The sequence below is a fragment of the Salvelinus sp. IW2-2015 genome, linkage group LG31, assembly GCF_002910315.2.
Source record: "Salvelinus sp. IW2-2015 linkage group LG31, ASM291031v2, whole genome shotgun sequence".
Lineage (NCBI taxonomy): Eukaryota > Metazoa > Chordata > Actinopteri > Salmoniformes > Salmonidae > Salvelinus > Salvelinus sp. IW2-2015.
The window spans coordinates 24,075,298-24,096,057 of NC_036870.1; the positions used below are offsets into that span (position 1 = coordinate 24,075,298).

Genomic DNA, 20,760 nt, shown 5'->3' on the forward strand with positions numbered 1-20,760 from the left:
CACTGACAAATATTCAAGTCACACAGGCGAAGATAACTGGCAGAGCTCTTTACAGCAGAAAATAATCCTGCACAACGAAGGATGAATTGATGTGTGGAATTATTAATAATGGACCATTTTTGTAGGTTGATACATGTAGGGCAAATAAAGTCTGACATTTTTAAGTGAAATTACAACTTTTTATCCTTAATACACTACAGGTTGCATTTCCTGCTATGCAGATTGAGGAGCAAAGTCCTAGCTACTTATTTTTGTGGTTTGTATTATTTATCTTTTTTAGGTATAGTTTACTTTTCTTTGGTTTAATCGTTTTTATTCTTTTTTTTGGCTTATGCATAAACATTAACACCTTAACAGTAGTTCAATTCTTAAAAAAGATTGCGCCGCTTAAAAAAATAAAAAACGTAGACTCAGGACCTGAGCAAGTATGCATATTTTTAGTAACATTTGAAAGAAAAACAATTGAAGTTTGTGAAATGTGAAATTAATGTAGAAGAGAATAAACACATTTAGATCTGGTAAAATACAATACAAAGGAAAAAAGATGAGTTTTTTTGTTTGTTATGTTCCGTCATCTTAAATGCAAGAGAAGGCCACAATGTATTATTACATTTTAGGCGCAATTTAGATGTTGGCCACTAGTTGTCGCCAGCGTGTAATGTGCAAATTCTTAGACTAATGAACCATTACATTCTTTTTCAAAAGTTGTACAAGTCTGCCCAAATGTGCCTAATGTATTAATCATTCTTCAGTCATAACTGTCGCACTCTCCTCAAACAATAGCATTGGTATTATTTCACTGTAATTACTACCTGAAATTGGACCAGTGCATTAGACTAACAAATAATTTAAGCTTTCTGCCCATATCAGATATTCTATGTCCTGAGAAATGACAACCACATGCTAACACATTAGAGTACGTAGCTCACCTCCCGCAGGGGCGGGACCGATGCCTATAAGTTAACTCCTACCCAAACCTAACCTTAACCACTTACCTTAACCATTACGAATACAACTTAATTGTAAAGTCAGAGCTTGGACATCCGCAAAGATTCCTGATTGCAAGGACGCTGCGAAAGCTCGCGAACTTCACCGGGTGCTGTCATTGGTAGAGGATAGCTCAATGGCGGGGGAAGGAAAGTTGACAGGTTAGCAAGTCCAAACCAAGAAAAGACAATTTAGTAAAACATTCTAAATAATAGTATCATTACCAGACTCTGTGTTTTCCTTTACATGTACAAATATTTGAGTCTAGTGAAAGCATAGGGATAGTAAGCAAGAATTTGTCGGTTGTGTAGGGAGAAATGGAAGGGAAATGTCCATCATGTGAATATAGTCACAAGCCACATCATCACACCTATGCCTTATATTTTGTCCATGTTGTGTTTAATTGATGATAATGCCATTGTAAGAATGCAAGGCATTCCTATTGGCGATAGTTCCATTTAAAAGAATGTAGGCTATTCCTGATGTATGATAGTTCCCTTAAATAATGTAGGCTATCCCTATTAATTATAGTTCCGCTAAATAATGTAGGCATATTCCTGATTAATGATAGTTCCCCTTAAATAATGTAGGCTATCCCTGATTAATGATAGTCCATTTAAATAATTGAGGCTATCCCTGATTAATGATAGTTCCATTAAATAATGTAGGCTATTCCGATTAATGATAGTTCCCCTTAAATAATGTAGCCTACCCTGATTAATGATAGTTCCATTTTAAATAATGTAGGCTATCCCTGATAAGTGATAGTTCCATTTAAATAATGTAGGCATTCCTGATTAATGATATTCCCCTTAAATAATGTAGGCTATCCCTGATTAATGATAGTTCCATTTAAATAATGTAGGCTATCCCTGATAATATAGTTCCATTTAAATAATGTAGGCTATTCCTGATTAATGATAGTTCCCCTTAAATAATGTATCTATTCCTGATTAATGATAGTTCCACTACCTTTTACTGTCATATAGATACTACGATTTCAAATGATCATCTTAGGAACATTCTGGGCAAACTAGCCTGTGTGCCTGTTTCCTCCGTTCAGTGTCCTTTGTGTGTGCGTCCACATGTGTGCTGGTGTCTCTTTCTGGATATGTGCTATAAGACCTTCCTTAATAGACCATGTAATGCTTGGGAACTGGAACTAAATAGAAATGTAATATGTTTTTCTGACATTTGGGATGTGTTTTACTATTGCTGGTTATCCTGAAGCAGCAGCTTTCTCAGGAGAGACAGTGTGTGTGTGTATCTGTGTGTGTATCTGTGTGTTGTGGTGTGTGCGTGTGTGTGTGCGTGCGTGCGTGCGTGCGTGCATGTGCGTGCGTGTGGAATTCAGAGAGAACTTCAGTGTTTTCTGTCTGAGTTTTTTTCTTTGTTTCTAATGTAGCCCATTACTTAATGGCTACATTAAGATGTTCATGTGTCCATTATCCTAGCTTTTGTATCTCATACATTTTTTTCTGAGAAATGGTAGACAACTTCAAATAGCGGTTTCCATCACTTTACAAGCTATGACATAACAGTATCCATACCACAGTTACTGATATGTATATGTTCTGTCTCTCTCTCTATCCAGATCCCTACTCAGACGATGATGACCTGAAGTGAAGACACAGAGACCCAGATCAGCAGACCAGCCAGGTGTGTTTCAGCACAGACAGGTGAGTCGTGATGTGTGTGTGTGGTGTGTGTGTGTGGAGAGAGAGAGAAGAGAGAAGATAGTGATGTAGACTGCAGCTGGAAGTATACGCATGTGATTAATGGAAAAGAGAAGTTAGGACTAATCTTTATATAATTGTATAAAATATGTACAAGAAATATATATTTTTTACAGAAATAAAAAAAACACATGAAGCCACGCACACGCACACACAAAACACACAGCCACGGCCTCCTTGGCCCCAACCTCTGCCATAAGATACCCCACTGGGGAACCCTTGGCACTGCCTCTCCTGTTCTCACTCCCGTCTCCTCCCTCCTTCTCCTCATCCCCTCCCCCCTCTCTCATCCCTCGGGCTCCTGTTGATGATGCTTAAGTCCTGACTCACCACATGTAAATTAAGATGTAAGCCGATTAACGGACGTGCAATAATTTGATTTAACCGTGCGCTGTTTGATGATGCCCCCTCCAAGACTTGATTATGTAAACAGGGAATAAAGGGAAAAGAGATAGGAATGAGAGAGGAAGCGAAGAGAAGATGAGAGGATAATACCATCCCAAAAATGCATAATTGCTCCTGTGTGATGCTTGTGAAATTCCCTACTGCTGGTGTCCTTGTGCACCTTCCGCCTGAAGGAGAGCGGTAGAGAGAAGGATTTAGGAGTAAGAGTGTTAAGAGGAAAGATGAGAGTGAGAGGGAGAGGAGAGTGAGAGGTTTGGTGAGAGAGGTTGAGAGTGAGATGGGCAGAGCGAGTCATCTTATAAAAGATAAAGCAGGAGAAGAAAGAGGGGCCAACGGTTCATGAATACATTTTTCCCATATCACCCCTCCCTTTCTCTTATTCCCCCTCTCTTCTCTCCTCCTCTCCCTTCCTCTTCCCTCTCCTCCTCTCCTCCTTCTCTCTCTCCCTCCCTCTCCATCTCCCCCTCTCCTCCTCTCCTCTCTCTTCCTCTCCTCCTCTCCTCCTCTTCCCTCTCCCCCTCTCCTCCTCTCCTCTTCTCCTCCTTTCCTTCTCTCCTCCTCTCCCTCCTCTTCCCTCTCTCTCCTCTACTCCTCTCCTCCTCTCCTCTCCCTCTCTCTCCTCTCCTCCTCTTCCTCTCCCTCCTCTTCCCCTCTCCTCCTCTCCTCCCCTCTGCTCCCCTCCTCTCCTCCTCTCTCCTCCCTCCTTCCCTCTCCCTCCTCTTCCCTATCCCCCTCTACCCTCTCCCCCTCTTCTCCTCCTTTCCTCCTCTCCTCTTCTCCTCCTCTCCTCCTCTCCTCCTCTCCTCATCTCATTCTCTCCTCCTCTCCCTCCTCTTCCCTCCCTCCTCTTCCCTCTCCTCCTCTTCCTCTCCCTCCTCTTCCTCTCCCTCCTCTTCCCTCTCCTCCTCTTCCCTCTCCCTCCTCCTCCTCTCCTCCTCTCCTCCTCTCCTTCTCTCCTCCTCTCCTTCTCTCTCCTCTCCCTCCTCTTCCCTCTCCTCCTCTTCCCTCTCCCTCCTCTTCCCTCTCCTCCTCTCCACCTCTTCTCTCCCTCCTCTTCCCTCTCCCCCTCTCCTCCTCTTCTCTCTCCCTCCTCTCCCTCTCCCCCTCTCCTCTTCTCTCCGCTCCTCCCTCCTCCTCTCCCTCCTCTTCCTTCTCCTCCTCTCCTCTTCTTCTCCTATCCCCTCTCCCTCTCCCTCTCCTCCTCCCCCTCTCCTCCTCTCCCCTCCTCTCCTCCCCTTCTCCATCAAGGGCACTCGTCAGTGAATTGTACCCATTTTCACTGCTGTCCCTCTTTCATTTAGCCTCTTACATTTGACACGCAACCCTTCAAAACACCCCCCCCCCCCCCCCCATGGGCCCGAAAGTAGCACTATAAAGGTGAAGTGTGTCATTTGGACACAAACCATATTATATTAATGCTCATGGAATACTATCTAAATCCTCATGAATATTACCTAAAGGCTCATGAATACCACGACCACAGGTTCCATGCCTCATAAAGATGATGAATATTACTGTGAAGTAATAGGGATTGAGTAGACCAAATATACCTTATTCATCCCTTCTTTCTCTACCTCTCCCTTCTCAAGTCACATCATTGAATTAGATTTATAGACATGAAAAGACACTTCTCTCTCCTTCTCTTCCCCTCCCGTCTTTATTCCACCCCTTGTCTCACTCTCACTACTTCATCTGTTCCAACTCTTCCATCTTTAATAAAATCCCCTCTCTTTCTCTTCTCTCTCTCGCTCTCTCTCTCTCTCTCCAGTGACCCTGCGGCGGAGAGTGGTCTCAGTGGAGTGTGTGTTTCGTAACATGTGGTCAGGTTGGCAGGTGAGGACGCGCTCGTGTGTTCCTCCCTACGGCACCCTGTGTAGCGCGCCCTTGAGAGAGACACGTATGTGTAACAATACCGCCACCTGCCCCGGTGACCCGGCCACTGAGCTCAGGTGGCATGACATGAACATACACACTTGCACACACACACTTGCACACGCTCGCAAAGACCACAGGTACTGTACAGTACCGAACACATAAACATTCATAACCACTGTATGATCACAGCTGTAAAGCTTCACTGAGACTGCATGAGACTGCCACAGCTGGTACACAATTCACCCTACTATAGCTAGCCCCCACTGTGAACTGGCATTGACTGTCTGTGACACTAATTATATTCTTTAGTTCATGGGATGTGTGTTTGTGTTTTGGTGTGTTTCCGTGTGTGTGTGTGTGTGTGTGTGTGTGTGTGTGTGTGTGTGTGTGTGTGTGTGTGTGTGTGGTGTGTGTGTGTGTGGTGTGTTGTGTGTGTGTGTGTGTGTGTGTGTGGGTGTGTGTGTTTATGTCTGTGTGTGTGTGTGTGTGGATATCTTGTATGTGATGTATGCTCTGTGGCGTGTGCGTGTGTTGGAAGTATTTACGGCACACACACAAGCGACAGTTTTTGCTGATGCTCTCTTGAGAGAGGAAACAGAGGAGAAATGCTACAACATTTCCCTGTCAGTGCATATGCTAATCTTTTCTTATGCAAATGTTAGAATGTGATTTGTTGGCTAAGTGGCTTTTTTCCAATCCAGCGCCAATATGAGTCCCCTCAGCTGATCCTTTGATGAGAGATTGGTTGCTGTGTTGCTTTTGTGTCAATTATTTCATTATTTCAATTTTTATTTCATTTTTCCAGCCCTTCTCTCAGATGTGATTTTCTTCCCGCCGTGGCTTCGGGGGTTACGGTGGATTGGTAAGGCGGGCGGGCAGGCGTGAAGCGGGTGGATGATGAAGGAACGCTAATCAATGTGGATGGTGACCATGGGATGTTAGGGGCGACTGGCGGCACAGTGTTTCCATTGACTGTTTCCTGTGATGCGTCGGGGATGGAGGGAGAGACTCCACGCTTTATATGGTTTATTCATCTATTTACCTCTCTAATCACACCGTGTGGATGTACACACACCGACGCGGAGGGTCCCGACAGTCCAAAAAACACACACACCAACATATTTCCACTGCTGCGAGCACGGAATATGCATTCATGATTTGAACAGCAGCTCACACGCGCACGATGTATGAACGTGCACACACACACACACCACACACACACACACACACCCACACACACACACACACACACACACACACACACACACACACACACACACACACACACACACACCACACCACACACACACACCATATTCCTTACTCATCAGTGCTACATGATCTCTCATATGTGACGTTAATGGAAGCAGTGAATTATTAATGTGTAGGTCAATGAATTCACTAGAAACGTGTTCACATAGCAACAAGGGACAGTTGCTCTACATGCATCCTTTCAGTCACACACAGCTACTTTAGATCACAAATGGTCACACACACACACACAGATATACACATGCACACACATAGGTAGTATTTGAATCGTTGTTGAATAATGTAGTCCCTCGGCTTTCACTGTAAACAATTCATCATGTTATTCATGTCATTCTCCATGTGTGTCCCCTGATTCAATTGACAAACACACACACACATGGAAAGAGACAGACGCACACACAGAGAAGAGAGAGACTTACACACACACACACACACAGAAAGAGAGAGACACACATACACACATAAAGAAGAGAGAAGACACACACACACAGAAAGAGAGAGAGAGAACACACACACAGAAAGAGAGAGAGAGAGACACACACACACACAGAAGGAAAAAGACACACACGCACACAGAAAGAGAGAGAGACACACACACACACACACAGAAAGAGAGAGACACACACACAGAGACACACACACACCAGAAAGAAGAGAGACACACACACACACAGAAAGATACACACACACACATGCACACATGCACATCCAATAATACATACTTGGAATAGAGCTGATTACACCATATCAAAATGCATCCCAAAACTTTTTATACCAAAGACACACTAAATATACAAAAGTATGTGACACTCCTCAAATGAGTGGATTTGGCTATTTCAGCCACACCCGTTGCTGATTTGATTTGACAGCGTGTATAAAATCGAGCACACAGCCATGCAATCTCCATAGACAAACATTGGCAGTGGAATGGCCGTACTGAAGAGCTCAGTGACTTCAACGTGGCACCGTCATAGGAGGCCACCTTTCCAACAAGTCAGTTCCTCAAATTTCTGCCCTGCTAGAGCTGCCCCCAGTCAAGTGTAAGTGCTGTTATTGTAAGTGGAAACATCTAGGAGCACAACGGCTCAGACGCGAAGTGGTAGCCACACAGGCTTACAGAATGGGACTGCCGAGTGCTGAAGCGTGTTAGAGCGTAAAATAATTTGTCCTCAGTTACAACACTTCACTACCGAGTTCAAACTGCCCTCGGAAACAATGTCAGCACAAGAACTGGTCGTCCTAAGCCGAAGATCACCATCGTAATGGCAAGCTTTGGCTGGAGTGGTGTAAAGCTCTCAGCCATTGGACTCTGGAGCAGTGGAATCACGTTATCTGGAGTGATGAATCATGCTTCACCATCTGGCAGTCCGACGGACGAATCTAGGTTTGATGCCAGGAGACCGCTACCTGCCCGAATGCTGATCAATGGTCCGGGCTAGTGGGGTAGATCGGCTAGGCCCTTAGTCCAGTGAAGGGAAATCTTAATGCTTCAGCATACTATGACATTCCAGACCATTCTGTGTTTCCAACTTTGTGGCAACAGATTGGGGAAGGCCCTTTCCTGTTTCAGCATTGACATTATCACTCCAGATAAACGTATTCCACTGCTCAGAGTCCAAGGTCTGGAGAGCTTTACACCACTCCAGCCAAAGCTTGCCATAGCGCCATGGTGATCTTCGGCTTTGTAGGGACGAAACAGCTCTGTGCTGACATGTTCCAGGAGGCAGTTTGAAATCGGTAGTGAGTGTCTGTAACTGAGGACAAATGTTTTACGTCTACACGCTTCAGCACTCGCATCCCATTCTGTAAGCCTGTGTGGCCTACAACTTCTGCGTCTGAGCCGTTGTTGCTCCTAGATTTTCCACCTTACAATAACAGCACTTACACTTGACTGGGCAGCTTCTAGCAGGGCAGAAAATTTGAGCGAAACTGACTTGGAAGGTGCCTCCTATGACGGTGCCACGTGAATCCACTGGTAAATCCAGTACGCCATTCCACTGCCATGTTTCTATGGAGATTGCATGGCTGGTGCTCGATTTTATACACCTGTTCAAATCAAATCAGCAAACGGGTTGTGGCTGAAATAGCCAAATCCACTCATTGAAGAGTGTCCACATACTTTTGTAATATTAGTGTGTCTTTGGATAAAAAAGTTTTGATGCATTTTGATATGGTGTAAATCAGCTCTATTTCAAGTAATGTATTATTGAATGTGCATGGTGGCATGTGTTGTGTGTATCTTTCTGTGTGTGTGTGTGTCTCTCTCTTTGTTTGCTGCTCTCTGTGTTGGTGTGCTCTCTCTTCTGTGTGTGTGTGATTGTGTTCATCTCTTCTCTTTCTGGTGCGTCACTTGTGTGTCTTTTTCCTTCTGTGTGTGATGTGGTCTCTCTCCTCTCTTTCTGTGGTGTGTGTCTCTCTCTCTCTCTTTCTGTGTGTGTTCTCTCTCTCTCTTCTTTATGTGTGTATGTGTGTCTCTCTCTTTCTGTGTGTGTGCTTGTGTTAAGTCTCTCTTCTTTCTGAATGTGTGCTGTCTGTTCTCTTTCATGGTGTGTTGTTGTCAATTGAATCAGGGACACCACATGGAGATATGACATGAATAACATGGATGAATTGTTACAGTGAAACGCCGAGGACGTACATTATTCAAACAACGATCAAATACTACACTATGTGTGTGCATGTGTATATCGTGTGTGTGTGTGTGACATTTGATACTAAGTACGTGTGTGTGACTGAAAGGATGCATGTAGAGCAACTGTCCCTCTTTGCTAGTGAACACGTTCTAGTGAATTACATTTACCTACACATTAATAATTTCCTTCCTTCCATTTAACTTCACATATGGAAGATCATGTAAGCACTGAGAGTAAGGAATATGGTTGTGTGTGGTGTTGGTGTGTGTGTGTGTGTTGTGATGGTTGTGTGTGTGTGTGTGTGTTGATGTGTGTGTGTGTGTTGTGTGTGTTGTGTGGTGTGCTGGTGCACGTCATACATACGTCCGCGTGTGAGCTGCTGTTCAAATCAGAATGCATAATTCCGTGCTCGCAGGCAGGGAAATATGTTGGCGTGTGTGTTTGTGTGAACCTGGTCGGAACCCCTCCCGTCGGTTGTGTACATCCACACGGTGTGTTAGAGAAGGAAATATAGATGAATAAAACCATATAAAGCGTGGAGTCTCTCCTCATCCCCGACGCATCACAGGAAACAGTCAATGGAAAACACGTGCCGCCAGTCGCCCCTAACATCCCCCATGGTCCACCACCCACATTGATTAGCGTTCCTTCTCAGTCCACCCGCTTCACGCCTGCCCGCCCGCCTTACCCAATCCACCGTACCCCCCGAAGACCACGGCGGTGAAGAAAATCACATCTGAGAGAAGGGCTCGAAAAAATGAAATAAAAAAATTGAAATAATGAAATAAAACAAAACCACAAACACAGCAACCAATCTCTCATCAAAGATCAGCTGAGTCGGACTCATATTGGCGCTGGATGGAAACAAAGCCACTAGCCAAACAAATCACATTCTAACATTTGCATAAGAACAAGATTAGCATATGCACTGACAGGAAATGTTGTAGCATTTCCTCTGTATCTCTCTCTCAAGAAAGAGCATCAGCAAAAAACTGCTCGCATGTGTGTGTGCCGTAAATACTTCCACACACACGCACACGCACACGAGAACATACACACATACAAAATATACACACCACACACACACACCACACAGACATACACACACACCCACCACACACACAACACACACCACACACACACACCACACACACACACACACACACACACACACACACACACACACACAAACACACACACACACAACACGCACACAACACACCGCACACACACCAAAACCAAACCACAACACCACACATCCCCAACTAAAGAATATAATAGTATACAGACAGTCAATGCCAGTCACAGTGGGGAACTACTATAGTAGGTAGAAATGTGTACCAGCTGTGCAGTCTCATGCAGTCTCAGTTGAAGTTACCAGGCTTGATCATACAGTGGTTATTGAAAGTTTATTGATCGTACTGACAGTACCTGTGGTCTTTGCAGCGTGGCAAAGTGTGGAGTGGCAAGGTGTATGTTCATGTCATGCCTACCTGAGCGCAGTTCCGGTCACCGGGGCAGTGCGTATTGTTACACATACGTGTCTCTCTCAGGGCGCCGCTACACCAGGGTGCCGTAGGGATGGAGGACACACACAGAGCGCAGTCCTCACCTTGCCAACCCTGACCACAAGTTAAACGAACACACACTCCAGCTGACCACTCCCTCCGCCGCAAGGTACCTGAGAGAGAGAGAGAGCGAGAAAGATGAGAGAGAAGAGAGGGGATATTAAAGATGCGGAAGAGTAAAGATGAATAGTGAGAGAGTGAGACATAGGGTGGAAATAAGAACGGGAGGAAGAGAAGGAAGAGAAGTGTTTTCATGTCTATTAAAATCTAAACTTCAAATGAGTGTGACTTGAGAAGGAGAGTAGAGAAAGAAAGGGACATGAATAAGGTAATTTGTCTTACTCAATCCCTATTACTTCACACTAATATCATCATCTTATAGCATGACCTGTTCTGGTATTCATGAGACCTTTAGGTAATCACTGAGGATTAGATATATTCATGAGCATAAATAATATGTTTGTGTCCCAAATGACACCCAACTTCCCTGTATAGTGCTACGTTCGGCCCATGGGGGGGGGGGGGTGTTTGGAAGGGCTTGCCTGTCAAATGTAAGAGCTAAATAAAGGGACAGCCAGTGAAAATGGGTACAATCTTCACTACGATTGCCCCTTGATGAGAAGGGAGGAGAGGAGGAGAGGAGGAGAGGGAGAGGAAGAGAGGATGAGGAGAGAGAGGATAGGAGAAGAAGAGGAGAGGAGGAGAAGGAAGAGGAGGAGAGGAGGAAGAGGAGGAAGCGGAGCGAGAAAGAGGAGAGGGGAGAGGAAAGAGGGAGAGAGAAGAGGAGGAAGGGGGAGAGGGAAAGAGAGGTGAGAGAAGAGAGGGAAGAGGAGAGAGGAAGAGGACGGGAGGGAACGAGGAGAGAGGTGAGAGGAGGGAGAGGAGGAGCAGAGAGGAGAGAGGGAGAGAGGAGAGAGTGAGAGGAGAGGGAAGAGAGGAAGGGAAGAGAGGAGAGGAAGAGGAGGGAGAGGAAAGGAGAGGAAGAGCGAAGGAGTGAGAGGAAGAGGAGGAGAGGAGAGGAGAGAGAGGAGAAGAATGAGATGAGAGAGGAGAGAGGAGCGCAAGGAGAGAGGAGAAGAAGGAGAGAAGAGGACAGGAGAGGAGTAAGGGGATAGGAGATGGAGAGGAGAGAAGACGGGAGAGGGAGTGAGAAGAGGGGGAGTAGAGGAGGAGAGGAAGAGGAGAGAGAGAGAGGAGGAGGGAGAAGAGAAGAGAGGAGAGGAGGAGGGGAGAGGAGGAGAGAGATAGAGAGAGAGAAAGGAGGAGGAGAGGGAGAGAGAGGAGAGAGAGGAGGGAGAGAAAAAGGAGGGAGGAGGAGAGAGAGGAAGAGAGGAGAGAGGAAGGAGAGAGGAGAGAGGGAAAGTGAGCGAGAAACACACACAGAGAGACACACACACAGAAAGAGAGAGACACACACACACACAGAAAGATACACACACACACATGCACACATGCACATCCAATAATACATTACTTGAAATAGAGCTGATTACACCATATCAAAATGCATCCCAAAACTTTTTTATACCAAAAGACACACTAAATATACAAAAGTATGTGGACACTCCTTCAAATGAGTGGATTTGGCTATTTCAGCCACACCCGTTGCTGATTTGATTTGACAGGTGTATAAAATCGAGCACACAGCCATGCAATCTCCATAGACAAACATTGGCAGTGGAATGGCCGTACTGAAGAGCTCAGTGACTTCAACGTGGCACCGTCATAGGAGGCCACCTTTCCAACAAGTCAGTTCCTCAAATTTCTGCCCTGCTAGAGCTGCCCCAGTCAAGTGTAAGTGCTGTTATTGTAAGGTGGAAACATCTAGGAGCAACAACGGCTCAGACGCGAAGTGGTAGGCCACACAGGCTTACAGAATGGGACTGCCGAGTGCTGAAGCGTGTAGAGCGTAAAAATAATTTGTCCTCAGTTACAACACTCACTACCGAGTTCAAACTGCCTCTGGAAACAATGTCAGCACAAGAACTGTTCGTCCTAAGCCGAAGATCACCATGCGTAATGGCAAGCTTTGGCTGGAGTGGTGTAAAGCTCTCAGCCATTGGACTCTGGAGCAGTGGAATCACGTTATCTGGAGTGATGAATCATGCTTCACCATCTGGCAGTCCGACGGACGAATCTAGGTTTGATGCCAGGAGACCGCTACCTGCCCGAATGTGATCAATGTTCCGGGCTAGTGGGGTAGATCGGGCTAGGCCCCTTAGTTCCAGTGAAGGGAAATCTTAATGCTTCAGCATACTATGACATTCCAGACCATTCTGTGTTTCCAACTTTGTGGCAACAGATTGGGGAAGGCCCTTTCCTGTTTCAGCATGACATTGCCCCTGTGCACAAAGTAAGTTCCATACAGAAATGGTTTGTCGAGATTGGTGTTGAAGAACTTGACTGGCCTGCACAGAGCCTTGATCTCAACCCCATCGAACAGCTTTGGGATGAATTGGAACTCGTACTGCGAGCCAGGCCTCACCGATGTTCTTCTGGCTGAATGGAAGCAAGTCCCCGCAGCATTGTTCCAACAACTATGGGAACGCTATCCCAGAAGAGTGGAGGCTGTTATAGCAGCAAAGGGGGGACCAACTCCATATTAATGGCCATGATTTTGGAATGAGATGTTCAACGATCAGGTGTCCACATACTTTTGGTAATGTAGTGTATATTATATCATTTTATAAATGAGTAGAGGGAACGACCGTGTACAGTATTGACTGTGTGGTCAGTATACTAGTCCTTGAGCTAGGGACTTGATCGTTTGAGAGAAAGGGAACTTATGTTTGTTTGTGTGTGTTTATTTGTGTGTGTGTGTTTCTTTGTGTGTGTGTGTGTGTGTGGTGTGTTGTGTGTGTGTGTGTTGGTGTGTGTGTGTGTGTGTGTGTGGTGGTGTGTGTGTGTGTGTGTGTGTGTGTGTGTGTGTGTGTGTGTGTGTTGTGTTGTGTGTGTGTGTGTGTGGCCATATTCGTGTGTGTGTGCACATGGTTGTGTGCATGTGTTGGGACTGTGCTGAAGTGCTGCCTGGTGTCTCAAGTTGTCCAAGTTGCCATTGATCGTTGTGCATGGCGGTGGCTTAGCAAAGTCTGTGTGTCTGTCTGCATGTGTGTGTTGTTCTTTGCTAAACATATTTCTTCGTATTCCCTGGGCTCTCTGCATTGTCTGTTTAATTTCTCTAATATGACCTTTGGCCTCTTCTCGTAGCCTTGGTTGCGTGCTCTCTGGGCTCATTGCAAATGCATAAAAAGGCTCTGGTATATTGTCCAGAGAAACACATCAGGCTATAGGTGTGTGTCATAGGAGGTTGGTGGCACCTTAATGTGGGAGGACAGGCTCATGGTAATGGCTGAAGCAGAATAAGTGGTTTTGCATGTGGTTTGATGTCATTCCATTTGCTCAATTCCAGACATTATTATGAGCCGTCCTCCCCTGAGAAGCCTCCACTGGTGTGTGTGTTCACTCCTGATGCTTTTTAGCTGTGTTTCTCAAACTCCTGCTCCCTTCCTGCACTACTGTTCCACACAGTCTCTGTGGGTATGTGGGCACTGGTAGTAAGTAACGCTCTAACATGGGGATTGTCACTGGATACTCTGTCACTTATTCACTCATTCCTTGTCTTGCAAGATGATCAATGTTCCAGGCTAATGGGATAGATTCTCCCTCTGACCAGTAGGTGATGCTACACCCAGTGTTTTAACCCTCACTATACCCCAGTGTTTTAAAGCTAGCTACACCCCATGTTTTAACCCTCACTATACCCAGTGTTTTAAAGCTAGCTACACCCCAGTGTTTTTAACCTCACTACACCGCATGTTTAACCTCACTACACGCAGTGTTTTAACCCTCACTACACCGCCAGTGTTTAACCCTCACTACACCGCAGTGTTTTTAACCCTCACTACACCGCAGTGTTTTAACGCCTCACTACACCGCAGTGTTTAACCCTCACTACACCGCGAGTGTTTTAACCCTCACGTACACCGCAGTGTTTTAACCCTCACTACACGCATGTTTTAACCCTCACTACACCGCAGTGTTTTAACCCTCACTACACCGCAGTGTTTTAACCCTCACTACACGCGTTTTAACCCTCACTACACCCCAGTGTTTAAATGCTCACTACATCCCAGTGTTTTAACCCTCACTCATCCCAGTGTTTTAACCCTCACTACACCCCAGTGTTTAAACCCTCACTACACCCCAGTGTTTTAACCTACTACACCCCAGTGTTTAACCCTCACTACACACCAGTGTTTAACCCTCACTACACCCCAGTGTTTTAACCCTCACTACACCCCAGTGTTTTAACCCTCCACTACACCCCAGTGTTTTAACCCTCACTAACCCCGTGTTTTAACCCTCACTACATCCCAGTGTTTTAACCCTCACTACAACCCATTGTTTTAACCCTCACTACACACCATGTTTAACCCTCACTACACCCAGTGTTTTAACCCTCACTACATCCCAGTGTTTTAACCCTCACTACACTCCAGTGTTTTTAACCCTCACTACACCCCAGTGTTTTTACCCACACTACATCCCAGTGTTTTAACCCTCACTACACCCAGTGATATAACCCTCTCTACCCTCTCTGTTATGTGTGTGTGTGTGTGTGTGGTGTGTGTGTGTGTGGTGTGTGTGGTGTGTGTGTGTGTGTGTGTGTGTGTGTGTGTGTGTGTTGTTGTGTGTGTGTGGTGTGTGGTGGTGCGTGTGTGTGTGTGTGTACATGTGAGTGTGTGTTGTGTGTGGTGTGTGTGTGTGTGTTGTGGGTTGTGTGTGTGTGTGGCGTGCGTGCGTGCGTGTGCATTTGCATGTGTCTGGGTCCAGTGCATTCAGAAAGTATCATTCCCTTGACTTATTTTCACATTTTGTTGTGTTACAGCATGAATTCAAACTGATTTAAATGAATAAAAAAGTCACCCATCATCACACAATACCCCATAATGACAAAATGAAAACATGTATTGGCACATTAATTGAAATAAATAAAATACAACCCTGAGTGAAAACATGTTAGAATCACCTTTTGGCAGCAATTAAAGCTGTGAGTCTTTCTGGRTAAGTCTCTAAGAGCTTTCCACATCTGGATTGTACAATATTTGCATGTTATTATTTCAAGAATTCTTCAAGCTCTGTTAATTTGATTGTTGATCATTGCTTGACAGCCATTTTCAAGTCTTGCCATAGATTTACAAGCCAATTTAAGTCCAACTGTAACTAGGCCACTCAGGAACATTCAATGTAATCTTGGAACGCAACTCTAGTGTTGATTTGGCCTTTTGTTTTAGGTTATTGTCCTGCTGAAAGGTGAATTTGTCTCCCAGTGTCTGTTGGAAAGCAGACTGAACCAGGTTATTTTACCTCTATGCTGTTTATTTTTMTACTGAAAGTCTCCCGATGTAAAGCATGCCCATAACAGGAGGACAGCAACCACCATGCATGAAAAACTGAAGAGTGTTACTCAGTAATGTCTTGGATTAATCATACATTAAACTCTGTAACTATTTTAATGTCACCATTGGCCTCATGGTGAAATCCCTGAGAGGTTTCCTTCCTTTCCGGCAACTGAGTTAGGAAGGACGCCTGTATCTTTATAGTGACTGGGAGTAGTATTGATACACCATCCAAAGTGTAATGAATACCTTCACCGTGCTTAAAGGGATATTCAATGTCTGCTTTTTTTTTCTTCCCCAACCAATACATYTACCCATCTACCAATACATGTAGGTACCTGTCACGTTCCTGACCTGTTTTCTATTGTTTTGTATGTGTTTAGTTGGTCAGGGCGTGAGTTGGGATGGGCAGTCTGTGTTGTTTGTTCTANTACCTGTCACGTTCCTGACCTGTTTTCTATTGTTTTGTATGTGTTTAGTTGGTCAGGGCGTGAGTTGGGATGGGCAGTCTGTGTTGTTTGTTCTATGTGGGAGTGTGTTGGTTAATTAGCCTTATATGGTTCTCAATCAGGGACAGGTGTTATTCATTTCCTCTGATTKAGAATCATATATAGGTTGGCTGTTCTCACTGTTTGTTTGTGGGTGATTGTCTTCCGTGTCTGTGTCTCACACGGGACTGTTTTCGGTTTGTTCGTTTTATGTAGTCTATTCCTGTTCGTGAGTTCTTTCGTGTCTTTATGTAAGTTCCATGTTCAGGTTTCGTCTACGTCGTTTTCTTATTTTGTAAGTTATTCAAGTGTTCTTCGTGTTTCGTCTTTATTTAATAAATTCATTATGTCATCATACCTCGCTGCGTATTGGTCCACCGATCCTTCTCTCCTCTCCTCGTCCGAGGAGGAGGAAGAGCTAGAGTACCGTTACAGTACCCTTCTTTAAGAGGCATTGGAAAACCTCCCTGGTGTATGTGGTTAAATCTGTGTTTGAACTGCTCAACTGAGGGACCTTACAGATAATTGTATGTGTGTGGTACAGAGATGAGRTAGTCATTCAAAAATTATGTTAAACACTATTATTACACGCAGAGTGAGCATGCAACTTATTATGTAACTTGTTAAGCACATTTTCAGACCTGAACGTTTTATTTTTATATCGAGGCAAGTCAGTTAAAAACAAATTCTTATTTACAATGAAGACCTACCAAACCCTAACCCGGATGACGCTGGGCCAATTGTGTGCCGCCCTATGGGACTTACAATCATGGCTGGTTTTGAAACAGCCTGGAATCCAACCAGGATCTGTAGTGATGCCTCTAGCACTGAGATGCAGTGCCTTAGACCGCTGTGCCACTCGGGAGCCCCATAACCTATTTAGGTTTGCCATAACAAAAGGTTTGAATGCTTATTGACTGAAGACATTTTAACTTTTCATATTTAATTATTTTGTCACCATTTCTAAAAACATATTTCCAGTTTGACATTATGTGGTATTGTGTTTAAGCCAGTGACATAAAATCTAAATGTAATCCATTTTAAATTCAAGCTGTAACACAACAAAATGTAGAAAAAATCAAGGGGTGTAAATTATTTCTGAAGGCAGTGTATCTCACTGTGTTTTTTACCACCTACCCATTTACCCAACAATGACATCCATCCTCTACAGATGTTTGGTGGCCTATCAGTCTGACAGAACTTGGATGCCTTTTTCTGTCTGTTCAGTTTATAATGCACCAGTCTAATCGCTCTCCTTCATTTCTCTGCCTCTGTCTATCTCTCTCTTTCCTGTCTCTTTCCTGTAATCCTTACCTCCAATCCCCTCTATTCTACCTTCACTCTTAGAAGAAAAGGTGCTATCTAGAACCTAAAATGGTTCTTYGACCCATGAAACCCTTTTTGGTTTCATGTAAAACCCTTTCAGTACTCATCTCTAAAACAAAAACAATTTAGATCAAAAGAGTCCATATTAACAAAGGAATTTGAAGGACTAACAGTACAGTTAGATAGCAATAAAAACTGTACCATAGAGGCACAGAATAAGTTAGAGGAAACACAAAAATAGATGGWGGAACTTATTTAAGAAAAATCCWGTGTAATATATTATACAAATAAAGCGAAATTCTGTTTTAATCTTCAAAAATGATTTACTGAAACTTGTTACAAATGATGGAGTCACCCATGATTCACCAAACTATATTTTGAAAGAGAAAGTAAAGGACKTTAAGCATATGTTTTTGTTTCAGTCTCCTCCATCTCCACTAMCCAAGGCTAATTGTATGGATTGTTTTTCTATTAATAATGAATTAACAGCTGTGCAGAATGACTCATGTGAAGGCAAATTACAGAGGAGGAACTTCTTGATGCAATTAAAGACTTTAAGTTCTGGAAAACTCCAGGGCTGGATGACATACCAGTGGAGGTATACCAAACTTTTTTGATAGACTCAGAGGACTGTTATTAGCATGTTTTAACCACTCCTATATAAATGGTCAATTATCGGACACTCAACAAGAACGTCTGATTTCATTATTACTGAAAGGATCCAAGTGGCAAATATAAAGATCCAGTCCATGTAAAAAAATGTAGGCATCTTACTCTTCAGTGTTGTGATTCAAAAATGCTACCATGGAAAGGAAAACACTTTTCTATTTGTGGAAAAATCACCTAGATTAACTCTTTAGACATATCAAAATGTATCTATTTACTTGTGATTTTGCCTACACTTAGCGACCTGTTTTTAAAGTTATTTGAAAAAATATAATACATTTTATTTGGAATGCAAGCCAGACAAAATTAAAAGGGCCTATTTATATAATGAATGTGAATTCGGAGAGCAGAAATGATTCAATATTAAAGCATTATACCTCTCACTAAAGGCTTCAGTCATACAAAAGTTATATTTAAATCTGAAATCGTTCTCTAGCAAATTAGTAAGAATGTCTCACCCCATGTTTAATAATGGCCTTTTTCCCTTTATTCAGATTACAACCGCTCACTTTTGGTTATTTGAAACCGAAATCATCTCTAAATATAGTTATTTTTTAAACAAGCCATAGAAAGTTGATTGCAATTTCAGTTTAATTCACCAGAAAAGACAGAACAAACAATACAACAAATATTGTGGTTAAACTAAAATATAGTAATTGATGAAAAAATATGTATTTTTTGATAACATTTTAAAAGGTATAATCTTTGTAAATGATATCATAAATTGGACGGGTGGAGTTATGTCACACATGCAGCTAACACAAATAGAGTCATTAGATCATTTATTTTGGTACTGTTCATATGTAGCTCATTTTTGATCACAGGTCCAAGAATGGCTAAAGAATTGCAATATTTACCTGGAGCTAACGCTGCAGTTAGCAATACTGGGTTATTTGAAAAGTCATACTCAATTGATAAATAATATAATAATAATTTTTGTAAAAATGTTTATCTTTAATTTACAATCTGTAGAAGCTATGAGAATAGAAAGGTTCAGAACTTTTGTGAAACAGCACAGCACAGTTGAAAAATATATGGCAGATAGAAATCCAATATGGATGGTGTTAAGAGATAGATGGCAGGGGTTGAATGGAGCTGAAGGGTGGGACTAATAACAACAAGATAACAAATGTAAAATATACTGTGTCTGTAAAATGTCTATAGGTTCAGAAATGTTGTTAAATAGAACAGTTAAAAATATATGGCATTTTGAAATTGGACTGGATGGATATCAGAAACAAATGAGGTGGAGGTTAGAGGAAGGCCATGACTAAAAACTAACTAAATATAACTTTTGTAAAATAGATTGTCTGTAAAATGTATATAGTATGTGTCACGCCCTGACCTTAGAGATCCTTATTTATTCTCTATGTTTGGTTAGGTCAGGGTATGACTCGGGGGGGAGAATCTATGTTTTCTATTTCTTTGTTGTTTTTGCCTAGTGTGGTTCCCAATCAGAGGCAGCTGTCTATCGTTGTCTCTGATTGGGGATCATATAATAGTTGTCATTTTCCGTTTGGGTTTTGTGGGGTGTTGTTGTTATGAATTTTATGAATAATGACTAGATGATGTATACATTTAACGTAGAACTATAACTAACAGAATTCTACCCTGTCACTGTATGATTGTATGAAATTTATTAGAATCATAAATCTAAATCTGATGTGTGTAGTTTTAGTCAGAACTAGTACAAGGACTTTTTGTTCCTTTTTAGTATGTAAGCACGGTGCAAGTGTGAGACAATGTATGAGATAAGAGGAGCTATCGACAGACAAGCTGTACTACTGTGTTCCTTTCAGGACATTCTGTCCCCACCCAGGGGGGGGGGGAGACCTTGGGCTTGTAGTAGATTGTTTAAAACCTCTACTTAATACCCATACCGCATCCGGGAGCACTTTCCTAACAACAGCTGAATTGGAGGCGCGCCAAATTCAAAAACATTCTATAAATATTTATAATCATGCAATCACAAGTGAAATATAGCAAAACACAGCTTAGCTTGTTGTTAATCCACCTATCATGTCAGATTTTGAAAATATATTTTACAGCGAAAGAAATCCAAGCTTTTGTGAGTGTAGCTTTTAATGCTAAATCAGCTAACCCCAAATCAGCATGTCACCAAAGAGTCACGAAAGAGTGAAAAGCAATAAAATGTATGGCTTACCTTAGATAATCTTCAGACGTGTCCACTCACGAGACTCCCAGTTACACAACAAATCTTATTTTTGTTCGATAAATATTACTTTTATCACAAAAAAAACGCCATTTGGGTTGTGCGTCATGAAGAAAAAAAAGTGTGTCTCATTCAGGTCCTGAACGGAAGAGAGAAAATTCCAAATGTATCAGACTAAAAAAATATTCCAAAAAATATTTATAATCATGCAATCACAAGTGAAATATACCAA

General features: G+C 43.0%; 1 protein-coding gene across 1 annotated transcript in view; it reads left to right on the forward strand.

The window, feature by feature from the left end:
* The window catches only part of adgrb2 (adhesion G protein-coupled receptor B2), a 290,937-nt gene that overhangs the window by 157,615 nt on the left and 112,562 nt on the right, over positions 1–20,760 (forward strand). The window contains 2 exon segments of the mRNA XM_070436396.1: positions 4,897–4,948; positions 4,951–5,062. Of these exon segments, the coding sequence (XP_070292497.1) occupies positions 4,897–4,948; positions 4,951–5,062 (164 nt within the window).